At 39.7% G+C, this 18,892-nt stretch overlaps 2 protein-coding genes across 3 annotated transcripts; one reads left to right on the forward strand and one right to left on the reverse strand.

The window, feature by feature from the left end:
• The first annotated feature begins 6,072 nt into the window (after positions 1 to 6,072).
• On the forward strand, positions 6,073 to 10,814 carry mcfd2 (multiple coagulation factor deficiency 2, ER cargo receptor complex subunit). Its single transcript, XM_034185325.1, has 3 exons — positions 6,073 to 6,237; positions 7,104 to 7,269; positions 10,608 to 10,814. The coding sequence occupies exons 1-3, from the start codon at positions 6,077 to 6,079 to the stop codon at positions 10,737 to 10,739; spliced, it is 459 nt and encodes a 152-aa protein (XP_034041216.1). The 5' UTR covers positions 6,073 to 6,076; the 3' UTR covers positions 10,740 to 10,814.
• A 4,579-nt stretch (positions 10,815 to 15,393) lies between these two features.
• prop1 (PROP paired-like homeobox 1) lies at positions 15,394 to 18,064 on the reverse strand. Of its 2 annotated transcripts, none has more exons than XM_034185548.1 (3): positions 17,717 to 18,064; positions 16,341 to 16,573; positions 15,394 to 15,902 (listed from the first exon to the last, which is right to left on the reverse strand). In XM_034185548.1, the coding sequence occupies exons 1-3, from the start codon at positions 17,856 to 17,858 to the stop codon at positions 15,534 to 15,536; spliced, it is 744 nt and encodes a 247-aa protein (XP_034041439.1). In that variant the 5' UTR covers positions 17,859 to 18,064; the 3' UTR covers positions 15,394 to 15,533. The 2 variants fall into 2 exon arrangements, with proteins under 2 accessions (XP_034041439.1, XP_034041440.1); XM_034185549.1 differs by having other exon boundaries at positions 16,341 to 16,570; positions 17,717 to 18,056.
• Positions 18,065 to 18,892: the final 828 nt, after the last annotated feature.

The following is an 18,892-nucleotide window of genomic DNA, read 5'->3' on the forward strand; positions in this document are numbered from 1 at the left end:
TCAGTCACCTCTCAGAATCAATCAACAGTCATGCATGAATTCAGTGATGTGCAAATGACTTTGGACTGCACAGACATTTGTTCAAAACCCCAACAGATTTCAGGCAACGAAGCAACCGTTTTCTGATTAGAAACATCATAATATATTCAAATTTTTAATCGGCATTAGCCCTCAGCTTCCAGTCACGTGTCAGCAGGATGTACAGTCAGGTCCATAAGTATTTGGACACATGTTATTTTACCTCTGCACGCCACCACAATGGAATTCAAATGGAACAATAAAGATGTGCTTTAGTGACGTATTTCAATTCAAGACATTGAACATATTGTATTAACGATTTAGGAATTACTGCTTTTGTTATGCATTGTGCCTCCATTTATGGAGGCCATAATTACTTGAACAAACTAAAAATAAAAAGATTATTATAACACAAATCATGCCTTTCACAGCCAGTTTTCATTCGACAAGTTAGGGAATTGCAACATCAGTGTTTATAAGTTACTGAATATGTCTTTGACTTCATTTACATCAATCATTAAGAAATACACACACTACAGTACTGTATGATAAATCTGTCTGGAGTAGGCAGTTCTACCAGAAAGACTCTGGAGGCAAGATAAAGTTGACAATTTTAATACATTAAGATAATGTACAGAATGTTACAAAAGTCTTGGTGTAATAGTCTTTGGCAGAGATCCTTCACACAGTAGAGTAGAGCTGAGATGACCACAAATCCTGCTGTTGGAAATGGCAGGGGCGGAGCCTAACACCAGGCAGTGGACAGAGACCAACTGTTGGCATTGGGGTGGAGAAGGGCACGTCTTGATTGTGATCTGTAAGCAGAGAGAGGTGAGAGAAAACTTTGACATTTTAAAGAATGTGCACATTTCCCATTGGTTGAGAGCTGATGACTAATGGGGGACACCTGCTTTTGTTTACAGATTATAGTTGTTGTTAGTCAACTGACTCTGAATGAATACTTAACAATCTGAGTCTTCTGATAGAACTTCTAAATTTAGTGACTATAAAAAGGTGACTAGTGAGGGAAGCCACCATGATATCCAGGCCAACTCTGAAGGAGATGGCCTGTTCTTTAAAAGAACTGAAATTTAAAACTACAGTTTGCCAGAAGGCACACGTGAGAAACTCCAGATTTGATCTGTTTTCTTGTGTGAAAATCCTTCTCTATTCCACTCCACCATGAAGCTGGAATCTATTAAGATATAACCTTTCCTAATTTAATTTGACCAGAAAAATAATGGGGGCCCATGTAACGTTTAAGATAAAACTGTAGGATGGAAGCTATTTTCTTCATGCCTTGTAGAATTCAGATGATATCAAGCTGCTTTTTGACAGTAAAGAAAGCTAAAGGTCTTTATTTTTTATTTACTGTAAATGCTGAAGTCAAAAGCTGTTTTCAGTTCCCACACGCGTGTTTTGTAGGTTTTTACACCAACATCTGTTTCTCACTCAACATAAAGACTATATGAGAATGGCAGCAAAGCTCTTGAATTGCAGTTAACCTGTTCTATCACTAGAGGGAGCACACTCAGAGCTGTGTGGATAGTTATACATAGTGTGGCGACATGACGAGTTAAAAGAAATAATCAGTCACGTGACTCATGGTGCCATCTTGGGTAGAGGTGGGCGATACTGGGAATTTTGGTATTGATCCGATACCAAGTAAATACAGGCCCAATATCGCCGATATTGATACCGATACTTTTTCATATTTAAACTTCATAGATCCAAAGGATCCAAAAGACCTAGGACAGAATTTTGCCAAACATTGTACGTGACAACAAAATATTTTATTATCACAATCAACATTTTTGTTTAAAAAAATATCACTCAACACAACTTAAAACAAAATCTCCTGAGGTAGAGGGCTGACAAACCACAATACAAGGGTGCAGAGCTCCATGTTGTGTGACGCAGCGCAGTGCTGCTCCTACAGACAGAGATTAGACTTTGATGAATCTGCGTGCGCAGCAGTCAGTGCGTGCAAGAGAGAAAAAAAGCTTGAGTATCGATCTTTTTACACGAAGATCGTCAATATCAATACCAGCATTAGTATCGATATTATCGATATTAGGATCGATCCGCCCACCTCTAGTCTTGGGTTCAAAATAACGTTTGCTGTTAATCTAGCTGCATGTAAATCCAGCTATTTTATTAATTTATTCACTGAAAATGGCTGGTTGCTGTGCATCTGGATGCACAAACAGACACAGCAAGTGTTCAAAACAGATTCCCTTCAGATCTGAACAGAAGAAACATTTGGGAAAATAAAGTCAGCCATGTGGGATGGAAGCCGACTTCATCGTCAAAATTTTGAGAAGTAAATTTATTGTTCAGTCCCATGTACAGTAAAACTCACATAACAGTCATCATATAAACCAGATATTCACAGTCACCAGACAAAAAAAAAGTTGTATTGTTTTCCATTTAATAAACACCATATATAACAGATTTTGGACAATGGATTTTTGCTCACATTGGATAAAATGTCCTGTCCAATTGCAATGTATTTCCATTAAACCCCTCGCATGTGGGACCGGAATCATTTCTGTGATTAAAAGCCCGACCGTTTATTTTTATTTTCACGGCATGTTCAGACTCACAGCCGCAGCCTGACGTACACCTGTTAAATCAGACACAACAAAAAGCTGGGATTCAACACTTTGCTGCTTTCAGTCCTTCGCCTCTCATCATGTTTTACACTGTGCACACTGATTAAAAATGGATCAGAAAAGTCTACAACTTTACAGCACGAAGTTGGAAGAAGAGGAAGTTGTACGAAACTGTATGACACGAATTACAGAGCTGCAGCTGCATAAATCAGGCTTCAAATTAATTAAATAAATTATAAATTGTAAATTTGATAGCTTAACTATTTTTATATTTATTATAATAGCACCTGTACCTGGATGTGTTGCTGTTTGTGGTTAAATGATTTTTTAAAATGTTGAAAACGTTAAAGGTTCATTCACTAGTTCAGCGCAGTTGGGCCCAAAATGGCGCCATGTTCTAAGTTGGCGCGGCTCTCTCTGTCTAGGCACACTAGTTATACACAAACCAATCTCACAGCAGTTCATGAATTCCACATTTTGCGCAGAAATGTTCCTGTGGTAAATGGACTGCATTTATATAGCGCTTTTCCATCTGCATCAAAAGCTCAAAGCGCTTTACAATTATGCCTCACATTCACACACACACACACCGATGTCAGGGTGCTGCCATACAAGATGCTCAATACACACAGGGAGCAATTTGAGGATAAGACCTTGCCCAAAGGACCAGGACCTTGCTGTCATTTGTGTCGGTGATGGTTCAGATTACAGCAGTCTTCTTGATCCACCACTGATTGTTCAGCTTGCAAATGTCACTTTGCAGACTTTGCTTTGCTGGAGTTGAGACTTTTTCTCTTGCATGGTCAGATCTTGCTGGAGAGGTGAAGGAAAGTTTTTTTTTTTTTTCCTCAGGAGGACCTGGTCATTCTCATCAAATCAGTCCCAGTGCTTTGAAAAGCATCACACCCCCTACTGTTTTGGCTGTGAATTGCATTGCAACGCCCACCAACCTCAGCAGAGAACTTCAAAAGATACACAAAGTTACGGAGTGGAAGAAGCGTAAAAAATACTTTAACACTATGTCGTGTGTGTTTGCGTGCGTGCGATTTCGTCGCTTCTCTTTCAGTCTCTTTCTGTGGTTCGACGTTGTAGCAGTGATTCCTCTATTTTGAGTTGCATACTCTTTGATAACGTCCACCAATCAGTACAAGCTGTCGTGTCCAAACCTGACTACGGCAAGCGACCGAGTCCATAAAACTTTGGCAGAAACTCTATTAAGGTTCACGGATTTGTATAACATAACTTCTGTGCAAGTAAGGAGATAATTAACGTTTACTGACTCTTGTGTGCATATCCTTTGGAAATGTGCTTGTTATATTACGTTGCCATACATTTTCAATAGGACTGAATTAAATATCTGAAATGCTACAGCCAGCCTTTTAGCTAGCTTCAGTCTCAAACAAGCGCAGTTGGTTTTATGTCAGTCGTTCAAAGAATTATGATGCTTGTGACAAGCGTTTCTTTACTTTTTCTTACAGTGTTAAGCACTTTGTGTGATGTGTTGGTGACTTGATGTGTTTTTATTTTTTTTTTTGTTGTTAGCAGTGTGGCAGACTGTTAAAATGTGAAAATGACATGCAGACTACGAGGAAACATCATGGAGCTAAAATAATCTGCTAATTAATCGAATAGTTGATACAGTTCAGTTTATTCATTCAGTGACAAGGCATAATATAAGTGATCTCAAAGTGTTATAAACCTATCAAGTCTCAACTTTACCCAAACCCAGCCGCAGTGGTCATAGTCCCATCTTCTATGGTTGACCAAAAACAAACAAACTCAAACTGCTTGTCACCAAAAGAGTAAATAGCCCTGTGGGAGTTGAAGACTCTCATCAATCATACTTCGATATTCGTTTTGTGAACTTTTGGTAGGTCAGATGAAACTAGTCCTTATCAGATGTACAGACAGTTGCCCAGTTCCAGATCTCTTTTTTAAATGTCCAGCTATACGGAGCTATAATGCAACTGAATGTCCTTTATTGGGTATTGTTGTATTGGGTATTTGGATGTTATCTAGCTGAAAAAGTCAGGATGGGGTAGCCCTTCTACTTAAAGTGTGAAGCCGCATTATGTGTGGTGCAAATATTTGCCGGAAATGGATCACTTTGTCTGTTCTGGATCACGACACTCTGTCACTTTGGGGGCATTCCTGGCATCTGGCTGGAGCCCTTAGAGATAATTACTTTCAAACTTGCAGGAATGAGTGAGTGAGAAAAAGCACGCACAACGCAGACACCTGATGTTTTGATTCCTCTGCTGATCACAAGGATTGCTGGATCCGGTCGAGCTTGTGGTCCTTTGTAGACAAAACATCCATTTTGCCATTGGTACCAAGTATTAGCTTATTTGCGCTGATTACGAGAAACGGCGGCGCAAATACTACAGCAGTGATCCGGAACTGGGCAAGTGACTGTAGTCTCACATTCTTTGAAATTTGGATTTGGAATATTGATTGAAATGATTAACTTGTTATTTACATTTATATATTTGCACGGCAGGGTAAGTTATACAGGGTGAACACAAAAACACTCATTGGTTTCAAATATCAAAAGTGACATGAATAATTTTACAATTTTGAAGAAGAAGAATCTGCAAAAGAGGAAAAAACATGAGTTTCTGCAACTGTAGATCCCAAAATTGTAAAATTATTTCTCACTTGATATTATACATATTTGAAACCAAGGAGTGTTTTTGTGTTCACCCTGTATATTCATGGTTGGCTTTGGGAGGTGGGAGTGTGATGCTGAACTACAAATTGACCTGCACAGAGGTCAGACTAAGATGTCAAAAAAGATTATTTAATTGGCAGGTGGTCTTACCCAAACAAAACACTGAAACAAAACAATGTTGGTTGTGTTTATGCAAGGTGACGGAGTACTTTGACACAGATAACAGGAATTTAATACACGCATTAATAATTAAAAAAAAAGTGGTTACAGTTAGGGCAGCCATAACTCTACATTTTGGGGCTATGCCTACAGATGTTCTGTGACTGTATTCATTGCTAACTCCTCATTTGTATAGTGGTATGTATCCATGCCTGTCATGTGGGAGACCGAGGTCTTTTTGTTTTTTCACTCCCTCCATATCAACCAGCATTTCTTATTTCACTTATTCTTTTGGTTCGTGGTTCTTTGGAAGATTTGGGCTATTAGGGTTAGGGTGTTGCGTGACCACAGTAATAATGACCTATCAGCACACACTTACAGTTACTGTAAAAATATCCACAGCCTAAAAAAAAAGATTGATAATGAAAATTATTTGTTACAGGCTTGCAGCAGTAATATAGGAAAAAAAAGGGATGCATATTAATGAAAATGTGAGCTAAAGTGAGCTACATTATGTGTGAAGCAGATTAACTTAAGAACTATACATTTATTAACTATAGAGCAACATTGTCCTTTAAAACCCCATCTTGTGTGTCTGTGTCACTCCAGCAGAATGAACATTGGAGGGTGTTGGTTGCAGTCAGGAGTTCTTCTCTTCCTCCTGTCTTGCTGTCTGTTGTGCGTTCAGTCGCAGATGCACCACCAACAGCAGCGTATCATCGAGGGTGTTCCTCACATAACCCGCCTTGACAAGAGCATGGTGCAGGATAAAGAGTGAGTCACATGTCCACTTTCAGAGGACACTCTGTGTCTGCTGTACACAGGCTTCACATGAGAGAAGGGTGAAGCTGCTCTTATTTGAACACAACTGAACCTTGAACTCAGTCAGCAATCTGTGAGCACAAGCTGCTGTTTAATTGTTACGAAACTGCTGTGCAGGTTTGCTGAAATGAAAATGTGTAGTGAACAATTTGTGAAGAAAGTTGCTTGATACAGAAAGAGGTAAAAATATAAATGTACAGTTTCAAACATGGCTAGAAAACATGTGACAACAGTATAAGCTGACAGAATTATGAATGATCCTTCACATCCCTCGAGAGAATTCAAACTTTTACATTCAGGGAGACATCGTAGAGTACCAAAGGTAAACAGAAATATCAACAAGAAATCCTTTGTAGATATCATTTTATGATTGTTGCGATGATTTTTGTGATGTTTTATGTTGAAACCAGAGGAAAGTTTCCACATCATGGACAATAAAGTTTTCATGTTAAGTTTACAGCAAAGATGACATATGAGAAAAAGCATTATGCTGTGTTAAATACAGTGTTGAAATGACTCGTGAATTGATAGAAAAAAATGATTATTGCATGTTTTTATCAGTGATTACATATTTTAAATAATTGAAAAGTAATTTCTTTTTAAAAAAAATAGTACAGTGACAGTAGAGTGCTGAGCCACTTTGATTACAGTCATTGATTCAGTGACCTAAATAATAAATAAATGATTTACCTGCAAATGGTCAAGTGGTTCTGACAACTAGCCCACAGGGAGCTAAGCATATGTACGGTCAGATCAACAGGGCAAATGAAGGCTGTGTGTCTGTATATTTGTTGTTAACTGAGTGTGTTGTCTTCCAGCCACATCATGGAGCATTTAGATGGCGTGATAGACAAACCGGAGAAGGAAATGACACCACAGGAGCTTCAGCTGCACTATTTCAAGATGCATGATTATGACGGCAACAATCTACTGGATGGCCTGGAGCTCGTCACAGCCATCACACATGTACACCAAAGAGGGTGTGTATGTCCACATTAGGGTGGTCCATGTTTTGTAAAGTTTTGAAATTTAGCCCTCTGGGGTCCGAGGGCATTTTTTGGACAGTTCACTCGCCTGGCATAAATGTTTTATTATTGCTGTTAACAGCTCTCCCTGCATCCCACAATCAAGTTTTATGTCTTTTTTTCAGGGACAACCTGTGCTTTCAGAATATATATGTTTTTGTTGTGTTTTATAAGTGTAATAAAGGTTTACAATCAAAAATAGGCAAGGAAAAAAAGCGAAAAATAATTTTCCACACATTTATTCAAAACACACAGCAAACTATAATAAACAACTGTTTTGCCACTTTATAAAGATAATTTGAGGTCTTGTGTGAAAGACTGAACAACAAAAACAAACGATAAACACAAATTTATATTTTGAGCAATATATACAAAATGGACTATGCGTTTTGTTGTCCATTGATATGGTAAACAGTGCTTTACGCAGAGAAAGCAACAGAGTTATCCAGTAACATTGACATGCAAACGAGTGGAGCAATCCTGATACAACCCCTGGCAAAAATTATGGAATCACCGGCCTCGGAGGATGTTCATTCAGTTGTTTAATTTTGTAGAAAAAAAGCAGATCACAGACATGACACAAAACTAAAGTCATTTCAAATGGCAACTTTCTGGCTTTAAGAAACACTATAAGAAATCAGGAAAAAACATTGTGGCAGTCAGTAACGGTTACTTTTTTAGACCAAGCAGAGGAAAAAAAATATGGACTCACTCAATTCTGAGGAATAAATTATGGAATCATGAAAAACAAAAGAACGCTCCAACACATCACTAGTATTTTGTTGCACCACCTCTGGCTTTTATAACAGCTTGCAGTCTCTGAGACATGGACTTAATGAGTGACAAACAGTACTCTTCATCAATCTGGCTCCAACTTTCTCTGATTGCTGTTGCCAGATCAGCTTTGTAGGTTAGAACCTTGTCATGGTCCATTTTCTTCAACTTCCACCAAAGATTTTCAATTGGATTAAGATCCGGACTATTTGCAGGCCATGACATTGACCCTATGTGTCTTTTTGCAAGGAATGTTTTCACAGTTTTTGCTCTATGGCAAGATGCATTATCATCTTGAAAAATGATTTCATCATCCCCAAACATCCTTTCAATTGATGGGATAAGAAAAGTGTCCAAAATATCAACGTAAACTTGTGCATTTATTGATGATGTAATGACAGCCATCTCCCCAGTGCCTTTACCTGACATGCAGCCCCATATCATCAATGACTGTGGAAATTTACATGTTCTCTTCAGGCAGTCATCTTTATAAATCTCATTGGAATGGCACCAAACAAAAGTTCCAGCATCATCACCTTGTCCTTTTTAGATGCAGACTAACGAGCAGATCTGATTTGATGCAGGTGTTAGTTTTGGGGATGAAAATTTACAGGGTGATTCCATAATTTATTCCTCAGAATTGAGTGAGTCCATATTTTTTTTCCCTCTGCTTGGTCTAAAAAAGTAACCGTTACTGACTGCCACAATTATTTTTCCTGATTTCTTATAGTGTTTCTTAAAGCCACAAAGTTGCCATTTGAAATGACTTTAGTTTTGTGTCATGTCTGTGATCTGCTTTTTTTCTACAAAATTAAACAAGTGAACGAACATCCTCCGAGGCTGGTGATTCCATAATTATTGCCAGGGGTTGTAGTTACACACTCTTTGTTTGAGCACGTGAGATTGTCGTCAGAGGCTCTCCATCTGCTCCTGCTTTCACTGATCGCTGTGCGTAATGGTGCAGGGCACACCGAGTATGTACTCATTGGAGCACCCAGGGGGCTATTCAAACGGGCCAACTAGTAACATATCATTCCTGAAAACGATCTTTGGCTTTTCACGTGAGGTAAATCTGCCCTACGATTGGATTTTGGAAGACCATGTGATGGTGAACCAATTCCGATTGGACACTCACATTGCGCACGTCATCACACAGCTTCTATGAGGAGTACAAAGATGGACGATGGCTGGCTCGAAAGTCCGCGGAGTTAACTTTTCAGCAAAAAAAGTAAGTTTCTATCTCATATCATTCAGAAGTTATTTATAATTTAGTAAAGCTTGGTCTTAGCCGTCGTATACGGCAGCGTCAGCCCCAGAGGGTTAATACTCTGATCCCCTGAATATGTTCCAGTTGATGAACGTTATACTGACTAAAGCTTGAAAATCAGCTGTGGAGGCCATCTTGAATTTCTAAGTGAGTGCCAGGAGGATTCATCAGGACTTTTGGTATGTTGTTTAGGATGGGTTGGAGTACCATTAAGTGTTATATAGCTGAAAATGACAAAATTTAAATTGCTTTGAGCTACCTCTAAAAATTAATTTATACAAACAAAATTTTAAGCAGCATGGTTTTTTTCATCAATTGGAACCTATTTTTTGGGGGGGGGGGGGACTATTAATTTTCAAAACTTTGCAAAATAAGGACCATCCTAGTCCATGTCCTTTACCCATGGATGAACATATTACCAAGTGGGTGAAAGGGAGGAGGACCTGTCACCAGAGGATCCTTGGTTCAGTTCCCAGTCAGACAGACCCCATCCCGGCCCCCGCTCACGCCACTCCCTTCCTCCTCCGGGGTGCCGTGCAGTTTTAGCTGCTGCAGCTCCCTGTTTCTCCCCCCCAAGCTGGTGGTGGCGTGATTACTTGTTGCTGCGACCCCCCCCCCCACTCACATCACCTCAATTTGGAAAACGGACTATTTCAAAGTTTTGTGCACATAAACAATGTCAATGTATATGTGTTGTCTTAATTCTGATGTGTGCCATTATTACGGTAAACAAGTACTAATTGTGGATTAATTGCTGTATCTTGTCTGTGGTAATTGGAGTGTGGACGTAATCTCGTTGTTGTTGCACTCGTGTAATGACAATAAATCTCATCCATCCGTCCATCCATCGTTTGATTTTACTGTTCATTCATATGTAGGAGCGCAGAGCGCATTTATTATTTTCGTTTAATTTCCCCTTCCCTTTCTGTGACAACCAATCACAGCTCTTACAGGACCACGTCATACCTAGCAGTGGGGTGAACCCCGCCTCCTCACTAAGATAGAAGTTTCATTCTCCTTCTTGCTCAGACTTGCTTTCAGATACCTCCTGACTCACTCTTAGGCTAAGATTCCTTGCTAGGAAATTTTAGGATAAGTTAGGAGCTCTTTGAGAGGACTTTAAGATTTCCTCATTTATTCTTTTTTTTCTTCTTTTTCATAGATTTCTTTTCTGTTTCCTCATCGGTCACATTTATTATTGATGAGATTCTACTGGGTTAATGTCTGTCAAACATTTTGTTTTTCTTTTCTGTCAGGAGAAAGGAGAGCACAGCCAGCCAATGAAAGAAGAGGAAATCATGAATCTCATCGATGATGTTCTGAGGGACGATGACAAAAACAACGACGGTTACATTGATTATGCTGAGTTTGCCAAGTCACTGGAGTAGAGGGTCGCACTTGTCTGTTTATTTATTTGTTTCTCATCCATAACACCAGTCGGGAATCTGTGGAAGTGAGGGACCACAGAGCACGGAGTCAAACGGAGCAGCTGGTGTCCGTCTCAGAGTTTAATCCGTTTGTCTCAGAGATCAGTCCTGCTTCATGGCATTTCTCAACATATTGAACTTTTGAATTTGAGGTTTCTTTGAATTTATTTTCTGCTTCTTCTCCAGTTAGTTGATTGCAACTTCAGTTAAGTGAAGATGCAAATCGTGTAAAATTGAAATATTACTTCCTGTTGTCCTACAAACTGGTTCGAGCGTTGTTCCAATAAGATCTTTTTTAAGTTGTCCCTTATTTGCCTCTAGTGCACAGCAGCATTTCTTCACTGTTTGGGTATTCTTTCTTGACATTTCTTTTTAAAGAATCTATTTTCTCCAAAGAATCCATATTTGTTTTTTTTTGTTTGTTTTTTTTTAAACTACAGTTATATTAAAATGAATCCAAAATCTAGTTCTGTTTGAGCTGAGAGATCTCTGCTACTGAGATTTCTCTCACCAATTTGATACAACTGATATAAATGCTTTTGATTTTGGTTTAGAAAGTGTATTTCCCCCTTTTTAATTCTTAAAAAAATGCATCTTTGCATAACTGTTACATTTGCTTTCTTAGTTATTAACAAAAACTTGAATTTAAGTTAAGTAAGAAAACCCTACATTAGAAGGTTTAGCTCTTTAAATTCTGAACAGTTTGTTGTTACCCAGGGGGCGCAATTCTTCATGAATCCAGATTATTCTTAATTTGGGGTTGAGCCTGTCAGAGAGGGAAATGACAAATCATGTTCAGGGTGAACTATACAAAACTAATATTATGGGAAATATTGGCAGAATTTGTGTAATATTACTGTGATGCTGAGGATATTTTCGGCTAGCCACAGAGCACGTGGAGGTCAGCTGAGTCAGAATTTTTCAGGGTGAATGTTCAGTGTTGTTCTCAGCCCCATTCTCCCGACTTATTTCATTAGCGATGTTGCCTCATTGCGAGAAGGTCCCAGGTTCAAGTCCCACCTGGTCCTTTCTGTGTGGAGTTTGCATGTTTTCCCTGTGTTTGCGTAGGTTCCTTCTGGGTGCTCCAGCTTTCTCCCGCAATCAAAGACATAAGATCAGGCAACTTTTGTCAATTATAAATTTTTATATCGGAAACGTCGTTAGTATGAACATATGCATGAGATGGACTCAAATGTTTGGACATTGTTGTGGACAGACGTATTGACTACCAAAGCAAAGTACAATCACCAGTGAAACCCCGTCCACACTGATGTGTGTTCTTACACACTTGTTTTAGAGTTGACGGCATCCATTCTGGCAGCAGCTGCCTCATAACTAAACGATCAGTCAGGAGTATGAATAGTGCTTTTAGTTTCAGGTGAACTGGTCTGTAGAAGTGCAGGAGCTCTGTGGTTTGTGTGGTGGTGCTACACTTAAATCGCACCGTTAGCTTGACATGGTTTTCATATGAACTTAAAACACGTCAAGCTGTTGCACATGTGAACATGTTTGGTCCAATGATTGGTGACGTGAAGCAGTTTTGTTGGTTCTGTGGTGATGACACTGACCTGGGGTTGTTCACGTGTGCCGCCTATAATACTTGACAGAACCGTGTAATCAGAGTGAATGTAAATTGTACCACACTGTGCTTTTTTATTTTTAATTTTTTTTGCTTTGTAGGTTTTTGGTAAAATACTCTAAGAAACATTTGCTTCAAATGTTGGCTGCCTATAAAACCAGAGGTGTGGAATGTTTGTTTCATCCATTAGTTTCTTCTTTATTTTTGCCATCCAGTGTTGATTCTTCAATCAAATCAGGTTGTTGAATGTAAATATTTAAAAATGTGATTAACATAACAGAAACAACTGTGTTGTCTCTGGAATGTGAATTAATAAAGCTGAATTCTACAAAGTTTTGATTGTGACTTACTACCCCTGTCAGTACTGTTGGTATTGATAAAGTCCTGTTTAAAATGAGGTGTAAGACTTCATTGGATGTGAGCAGTAACGGTACATGTGGAACAGGAAGAGATTTCACTCTGATCTATCAACACGTCACTGTAAATGTTGTAGAACATCAATGATTTAAGGTTATTTAATACACATGGAACAATCCCTCAGGTGACATTCATGTTCTTAACAGAAATGGAAAGCTGGCAAAATATATATGATCAATGAACACATACACGTCACAGACTGTGATTTATTGCAGTGTTCTCTGTGTGTTGTCTGCACAGTTGGCATAATTTTCCCCGTGTGGTTTAGAACTGCTCTAAACATTGCAAAGGCTTCAACAATAAAAACATTAACAGATTTCAGCAGGAAACCACAAGGATATTCACACTGCTGGCAAAGCTTTCACAGCTACAACTAGAACACTGCACTCACACAGCGCAAACCTCCACCAACACTAGTTTCCAATTCCACAAATTTTCACCTTGGAAAAAACTTTTACAAGGTCAAAGTCCTGTTAGAAATGGCTTTTCATAACAAATATCTGCTAAATCCACAATAGGGATCAGATACGGATCAAACTTATTCTGTTCTAGTCTTTTCATTGAGATTTGCCAGTTTGCACCTCGTCACAAATGAGAGTGACTGTGGCACTTTTGATTGAGATATATTGCAAAATGTACATCAAATGGGCCTTTCAATATTAAATTCAAATGTCCACAAAATCCACCATCCAGATCACATCTGGATCAAACTTTGTCAGGTGATAATGAGTGCCAGTCTGCACCTCACTTTCAAATATGAGAGTGATTGGGGTATGTTTGGTTAAAATATAATGTAAAATATACATTAAATGGGGTTTTCAATGTTCAATTTAAACGGCCACAAAATCTGTAATCTGGATCAGATCCAAATAAAACTCAGTCGATAAAGGATACCATCCTACATCCTCAAATATGAAAGAAATTTGATCTTTGACAGAGTTATGATATTTTGAAAATTTGTTCAAAGTTAAAGAGAGATTTTTCCAGACTAATCTTTGACCTTGAAAATTAAATCAGTTCTTGCCTATCAGGATATGACTCTTCAGTAACAATTTCATAACTATTTGAAAAATTGTGGGCTCCAGGCTGTTTACAAACAGACCATTACAGAACATTAACAGACAACAAACCGTAGATAACAAAGACCGTTAATGATCCTTCTGCAGGTTCACCTACGGAAACCTTGTTACGACTTTTACTTCCCCTAGATAGTCAAGTTTGATTGTCTTCTCTATCACAGGGGTGATAACAAGCTCCTCCAACTTCGTTGGTAGAAATACAAAAACAGAATTTCTACTTCTTGGAACAACTTCCAGAGCATTGGTGGGCCAATGAGGTTGCCACAGCAGATTTGTCTCCATATTACCTTGTTCTCTCCATCTTCCTCTGTTACACCAATAACCTGCATGTCCTCAATCCTCATCATCCATCTCCAGATGTACCCTATGACCCCGCCACACATGCCTGAATCATTTCAAACTCCCTCATCAGTTGAGCTCTTGCGTGGCAGCACCCTGACATCAGTGCAAGAGAGTGAATGGCTGAATGTGAGGCTACAGCACTTTGAGCTTCTGATTTAGATGGAAAAGTGTGACATAAATGAAGTCCATTTACCATGTCTGCATGCTCATCTCAACTTGGTGATAACTCACACTAAAGATAATAGTCATCTGCAAACCTCAGATCTCATCCTTCAACCTGTCATTGCAAACAATAAAGGGTCCACAGCTGATCCTCGATGGAACCCCACCAAGCCCATCTGTCAGTCATTACACTTCACCGCTGTCGCACTGTCCTCATACATATCCTGCACCACACCCACATACTTCTCTGTCACTCCTGACTTGCTCATACAGTTCCATACCTCCTCTCTTGGCACCTTAATATGAGCTTTCTTTAATCCTCTGGGGCCGACGCCGTCGTATACGACAGTTGAGACCAAGCTTTACTACGTTATAAATAACTTTTTAATATGAGACAGAAACGTACTTTTGTTTTGCTGAAAAGTTAACTCCGCGGACTTTCGAGCCACCGTCCACCATCTTTGTACTCCTCATAGAAGCTGTGTGATGACGTGAGCAATGTGAGTGTCCAATCGGAATTGGTTCACCATCACATGGTTTTCCAAAATCCAATCGTAGGGCAGATACACCTCACTTAACACACCAAAGATGGAGTGATGTGTTACTAGTTTATTATAGTTTGTTGTGTGTTTTGAATAAATGTGTGTGAAAAATTATTTTTCGCTTTACTTTTTCCTTTCTTATTTCTGATTGTAAACCTTTATTACACTTAGAAAACACAACTATAGCATATATATTTTGAAAGTACAGGTTGTCCTGAAAAAAAGAGACATAAAACTGGATTGTGGGATGCAGGGAGAGCTGTTAACAGCAATAATAAAACATTTATGCCAGGAGAGTGAACTGTCCAAAAAAATGCCCTCGGACCCCCAGAGAGTTAATATTTCTCCATCAACACTCTCAAAGGAAACATCATATCTGTAGTGCTCTTTCATTAATGTAACCACATTGCGTGGATTTGAGTGTGGTGGTAGCCCACAAGGTGGAACATCAGCACCCCCCGCCCCCCCCAAGAAAAACAAACCACATAGTCATGTATTTTTAAAGTGAAATTTGCCCCCAAAAAGGCTTTTACTAGGTCACTGTGAATTTGGGTGAACATGAAAACTCAGAACAACCGACTTTTCTGTAAATGAACATCTGATAAAAATAAATTTAAAGAGCTTTAACTGCTTTTTAACTCCAGTGAGGTGTGGGGTCCAGAGGCTGGATGGAGGCCAGGGAGAACATGGATGAAGTAATGTTGCTCCTCAGAGGGCTGTACCAGTTGTCCTGCTGGCGGTGGGAGGCTGGCTGTGGTGTGACAGTGGAGAAGGGAGAAGGGGTGACTGGGCCTGGGTGCGGGTGTGGGGAGTATGGCCTGGATGGCAACATGGAGGGCAGGCGCGGGATGTGTGCCAGCGGTTGGGTGTAGTACTGCCGAGCCATCCCACACGACTGGATGTGCACGTTGCCCAGCAGTGTTCTGTGGCTCACTGGGAGCACTTTTTTGGAAGATGCCCGTTCCTGTCTGCGCTGCTTGGCTCTTCTGTTCTGAAACCACACCTACTGTGTCAATGGCAGACACAAATATGAAGAAAGAAAGAAAAATACTGTTGTATTATCCAACCCCGAACCAGAAAATTTTGGTCCGATATGGAAAATGCTATAAAGAAAAGAAAAACAACAATGCAGTGACTCTTTGAGTCCCATTTAACTGCACAGTACATTGCAGAAACCAAAATGTCTTAACATTGCACCCAGTGAGGCAAAAGTTCACACATTCTTGAAAAATGTTTTTTTTCAGAATACATAAGATGGAGAACTACGCCCTAATTTTTTCCTGCTCAGGCTGAAAGCGTCTCAATTGGCTCTCATATAACAATCTCTGACAAACTATTAGTGTTTTGGATCATTCTGCTTTATGATTTTTATAATTGGCATATTTGACTTATTTTTCTACTTTAGTCACGCTCTAATGTGATTTGGGTGATGCTGTCCCACCTGTATACGCGCCTCATTCAGCATGGTGATACGGGCCAGCTCCTCTCTGTAGTAGATGTCAGGGTACTGGTTTTGTCCAAAGGCCACCTCCAGCTGCTCCAGCTGCTTGTGGCTAAAAGTGGTGCGATGGCGTCTCCGAGCCGGGGAGGGGTAAGTCCTGCTCTGCCGGCTCAGGCTGCCAGCCATGGTGGTCTCACACAAGGGCCCCCTCCTCACGGATTCTCCTATATCTGCTTTCACGGTGAAGAAAAGGGTTCAGGATGGAAAAACTTTCTTTAGTCAATTCTCCTGCTGCTTCTGTTTCTCAAAAAGCTCTACTTAAATTTGGCATTCCACAAGGAGTAGCCTGAACACACAGGGAAACATTTCTCCAATGACAGGGCCAAAAAAGAGGGATTACACTGACTTCATGGTTCCCACTACCATCAGGCAACCTGAGAGCTGCAAAGCTTTTGCTGTCAAAGACAACCTCATGAGAAAAAGACACCAGAAACTGAGGGATTTGGTCGAGATTAGTGACAAAATGACCACTCTGTGAGATTGAAGGATGGAGCTGACCTCATCCTCTACATGATGGTGGATTAAAACTGTATTTATACTCTGTTTACTACCTCCACCAGGGATGTAACTTTATCAGCCCCATTTCTTTGCTTGTTTAGTTGTTGGCAAAATGTCCCAAAAAAGACATGAAGAAATTTGAATGAAATTGGTGACTTTTGACTTGAAGTATTTTAATGATAGTCAATATGCAATAAAGGATTATTCTCATACCAATTTCACTTGGATATCTTGGTTGTTATTGAAATAATTTTGGAGACAAAACTTTTCAGCTGACCCTCAAATATAATTTTTCCATAAATGTTCATTCAGTCATTCCTTTTCTATACCCACGTACTGCAATGAAGGGCCACGGGGGCCCAGCAGTCATAGGGCACGAGGCAGGGTATACCCTGGACAGGATGCCGGTCTATCACAGGCCTCAGCAAATATTTCTATCTTCAATTCCATCTTCCATTTTACTTTTACGTTCAACAGCACCCCTACTGACAGTCACAGTTAAGGTTGAGTGGAGGTATACACTCAATGACAAGATACTGTATGCATTGGAATATTAGTCCTATTTTGCAGCACATTTATATATTAAAAGGGAAAAAAGACTAAAAATGTTGTGTCCTTCCATTTTATTTGTATTGGACAGCACAAAACTAAGCTTTGAAATACTGCTACAAAAAGAAATGATAAACTCATCATTGCAACATTTTATTACAGACCATCTTTCCATTGCTGTATGGTTAGAGACGACTGATGGGACAGTCAGTATCTGATGTCAGATTAACAGGTGTAATGTTGATGGTAAGTAGCCTTTGTGGACTCACCAGCAGTGGAGCTGACAGTCGCTGTGTCAGAGTAAGCTTCTGAAGAATTCTGGAGGCTCCCCATTGGATCTTCTCCTACTTTCACATGGGCCATGACTGCAGTTCTCATCAGTGACAGCGACAGTCTGCTCCGTCTGATCATCCACACTATCACTGCCAGTGTCCCACCCACATGTCTGATTTACCTTTACCTGTATATGCAAGTGGGTGTGTCCACATTAGGAACCACTGGGGTGGATTGTTCATCTCAGGGTTTAGCATGCCGTATGACAGTGGTTATGTTTGAGACGGAGACATGTACAGTGACGGGAGTGCGAGTGAAATGAAGATGGATGTGGTAGAAAATGATGCTGAGAAGTGGGTGTGGATCTACAAAACTGGACAGAATGAGAAATAAGAAAAGCAGCAGCAGAAGTAAGAGAAATACTGTAAAACACTGCAGAGAATGGAAGTAAAGAGGGGAAGAGCTGAAGTGGAAGCAGATTGAAAGAAAATGGGCTAAGAGGGGAGGAGGTGCAGGACTGGGCCTTATAAAGAAAGTCCATCAGATACATCAATCCCATGTATAACAATTTACACAATGTAAGGTGTGGGGTCCTGGCTTTGCTTTCCTGCAAAATCATCTGGGAATCTGGATTGAGATTCTCAGTTTTTTTGTGTCTCTACCGCCATGTTTAATCCAGAAAATAAACAAGACAGGACACTAATCTCTGACAATTCCAGGCTTCAGAGGAAGCAAAGAAGGCTATGATCAGACTCAGGGTAAACAAGCAGGTATGTGTTTTAGAAATCTGTGAGCAGGTGCCACGCAATCTGTGGTCTAGTGACCCTCAGCCTGCTAACAAAGGAAGTGAAACATTATTGTGTTCCTACAACCAAAACCATGGTGCTGACAGCTGGTTCTGATGTACTGGTTCTCTGTTCCAGATATTTTACGTAGTCTCATAAGGCTGATTCTACAGTGCAGAGGTTCTGGTGGATAATCCTCCAGCCAGCTAGACGTTGTGTAAAATGTAACTAAGAACAGAATACAATGATTTGCAAATCCTCTTCAACCTATATTCAACTGAATACACCACAAAGACAAGATATTTAATGTTGAAACTGATAAACTTTGTTTTTTGTGCAAATATTTACTCATTTTGAAATGGATGCCTGCAACACGTTTCAAAAAAG

The sequence above is a fragment of the Thalassophryne amazonica genome, chromosome 13 (genome assembly GCF_902500255.1).
Source record: "Thalassophryne amazonica chromosome 13, fThaAma1.1, whole genome shotgun sequence".
Lineage (NCBI taxonomy): Eukaryota > Metazoa > Chordata > Actinopteri > Batrachoidiformes > Batrachoididae > Thalassophryne > Thalassophryne amazonica.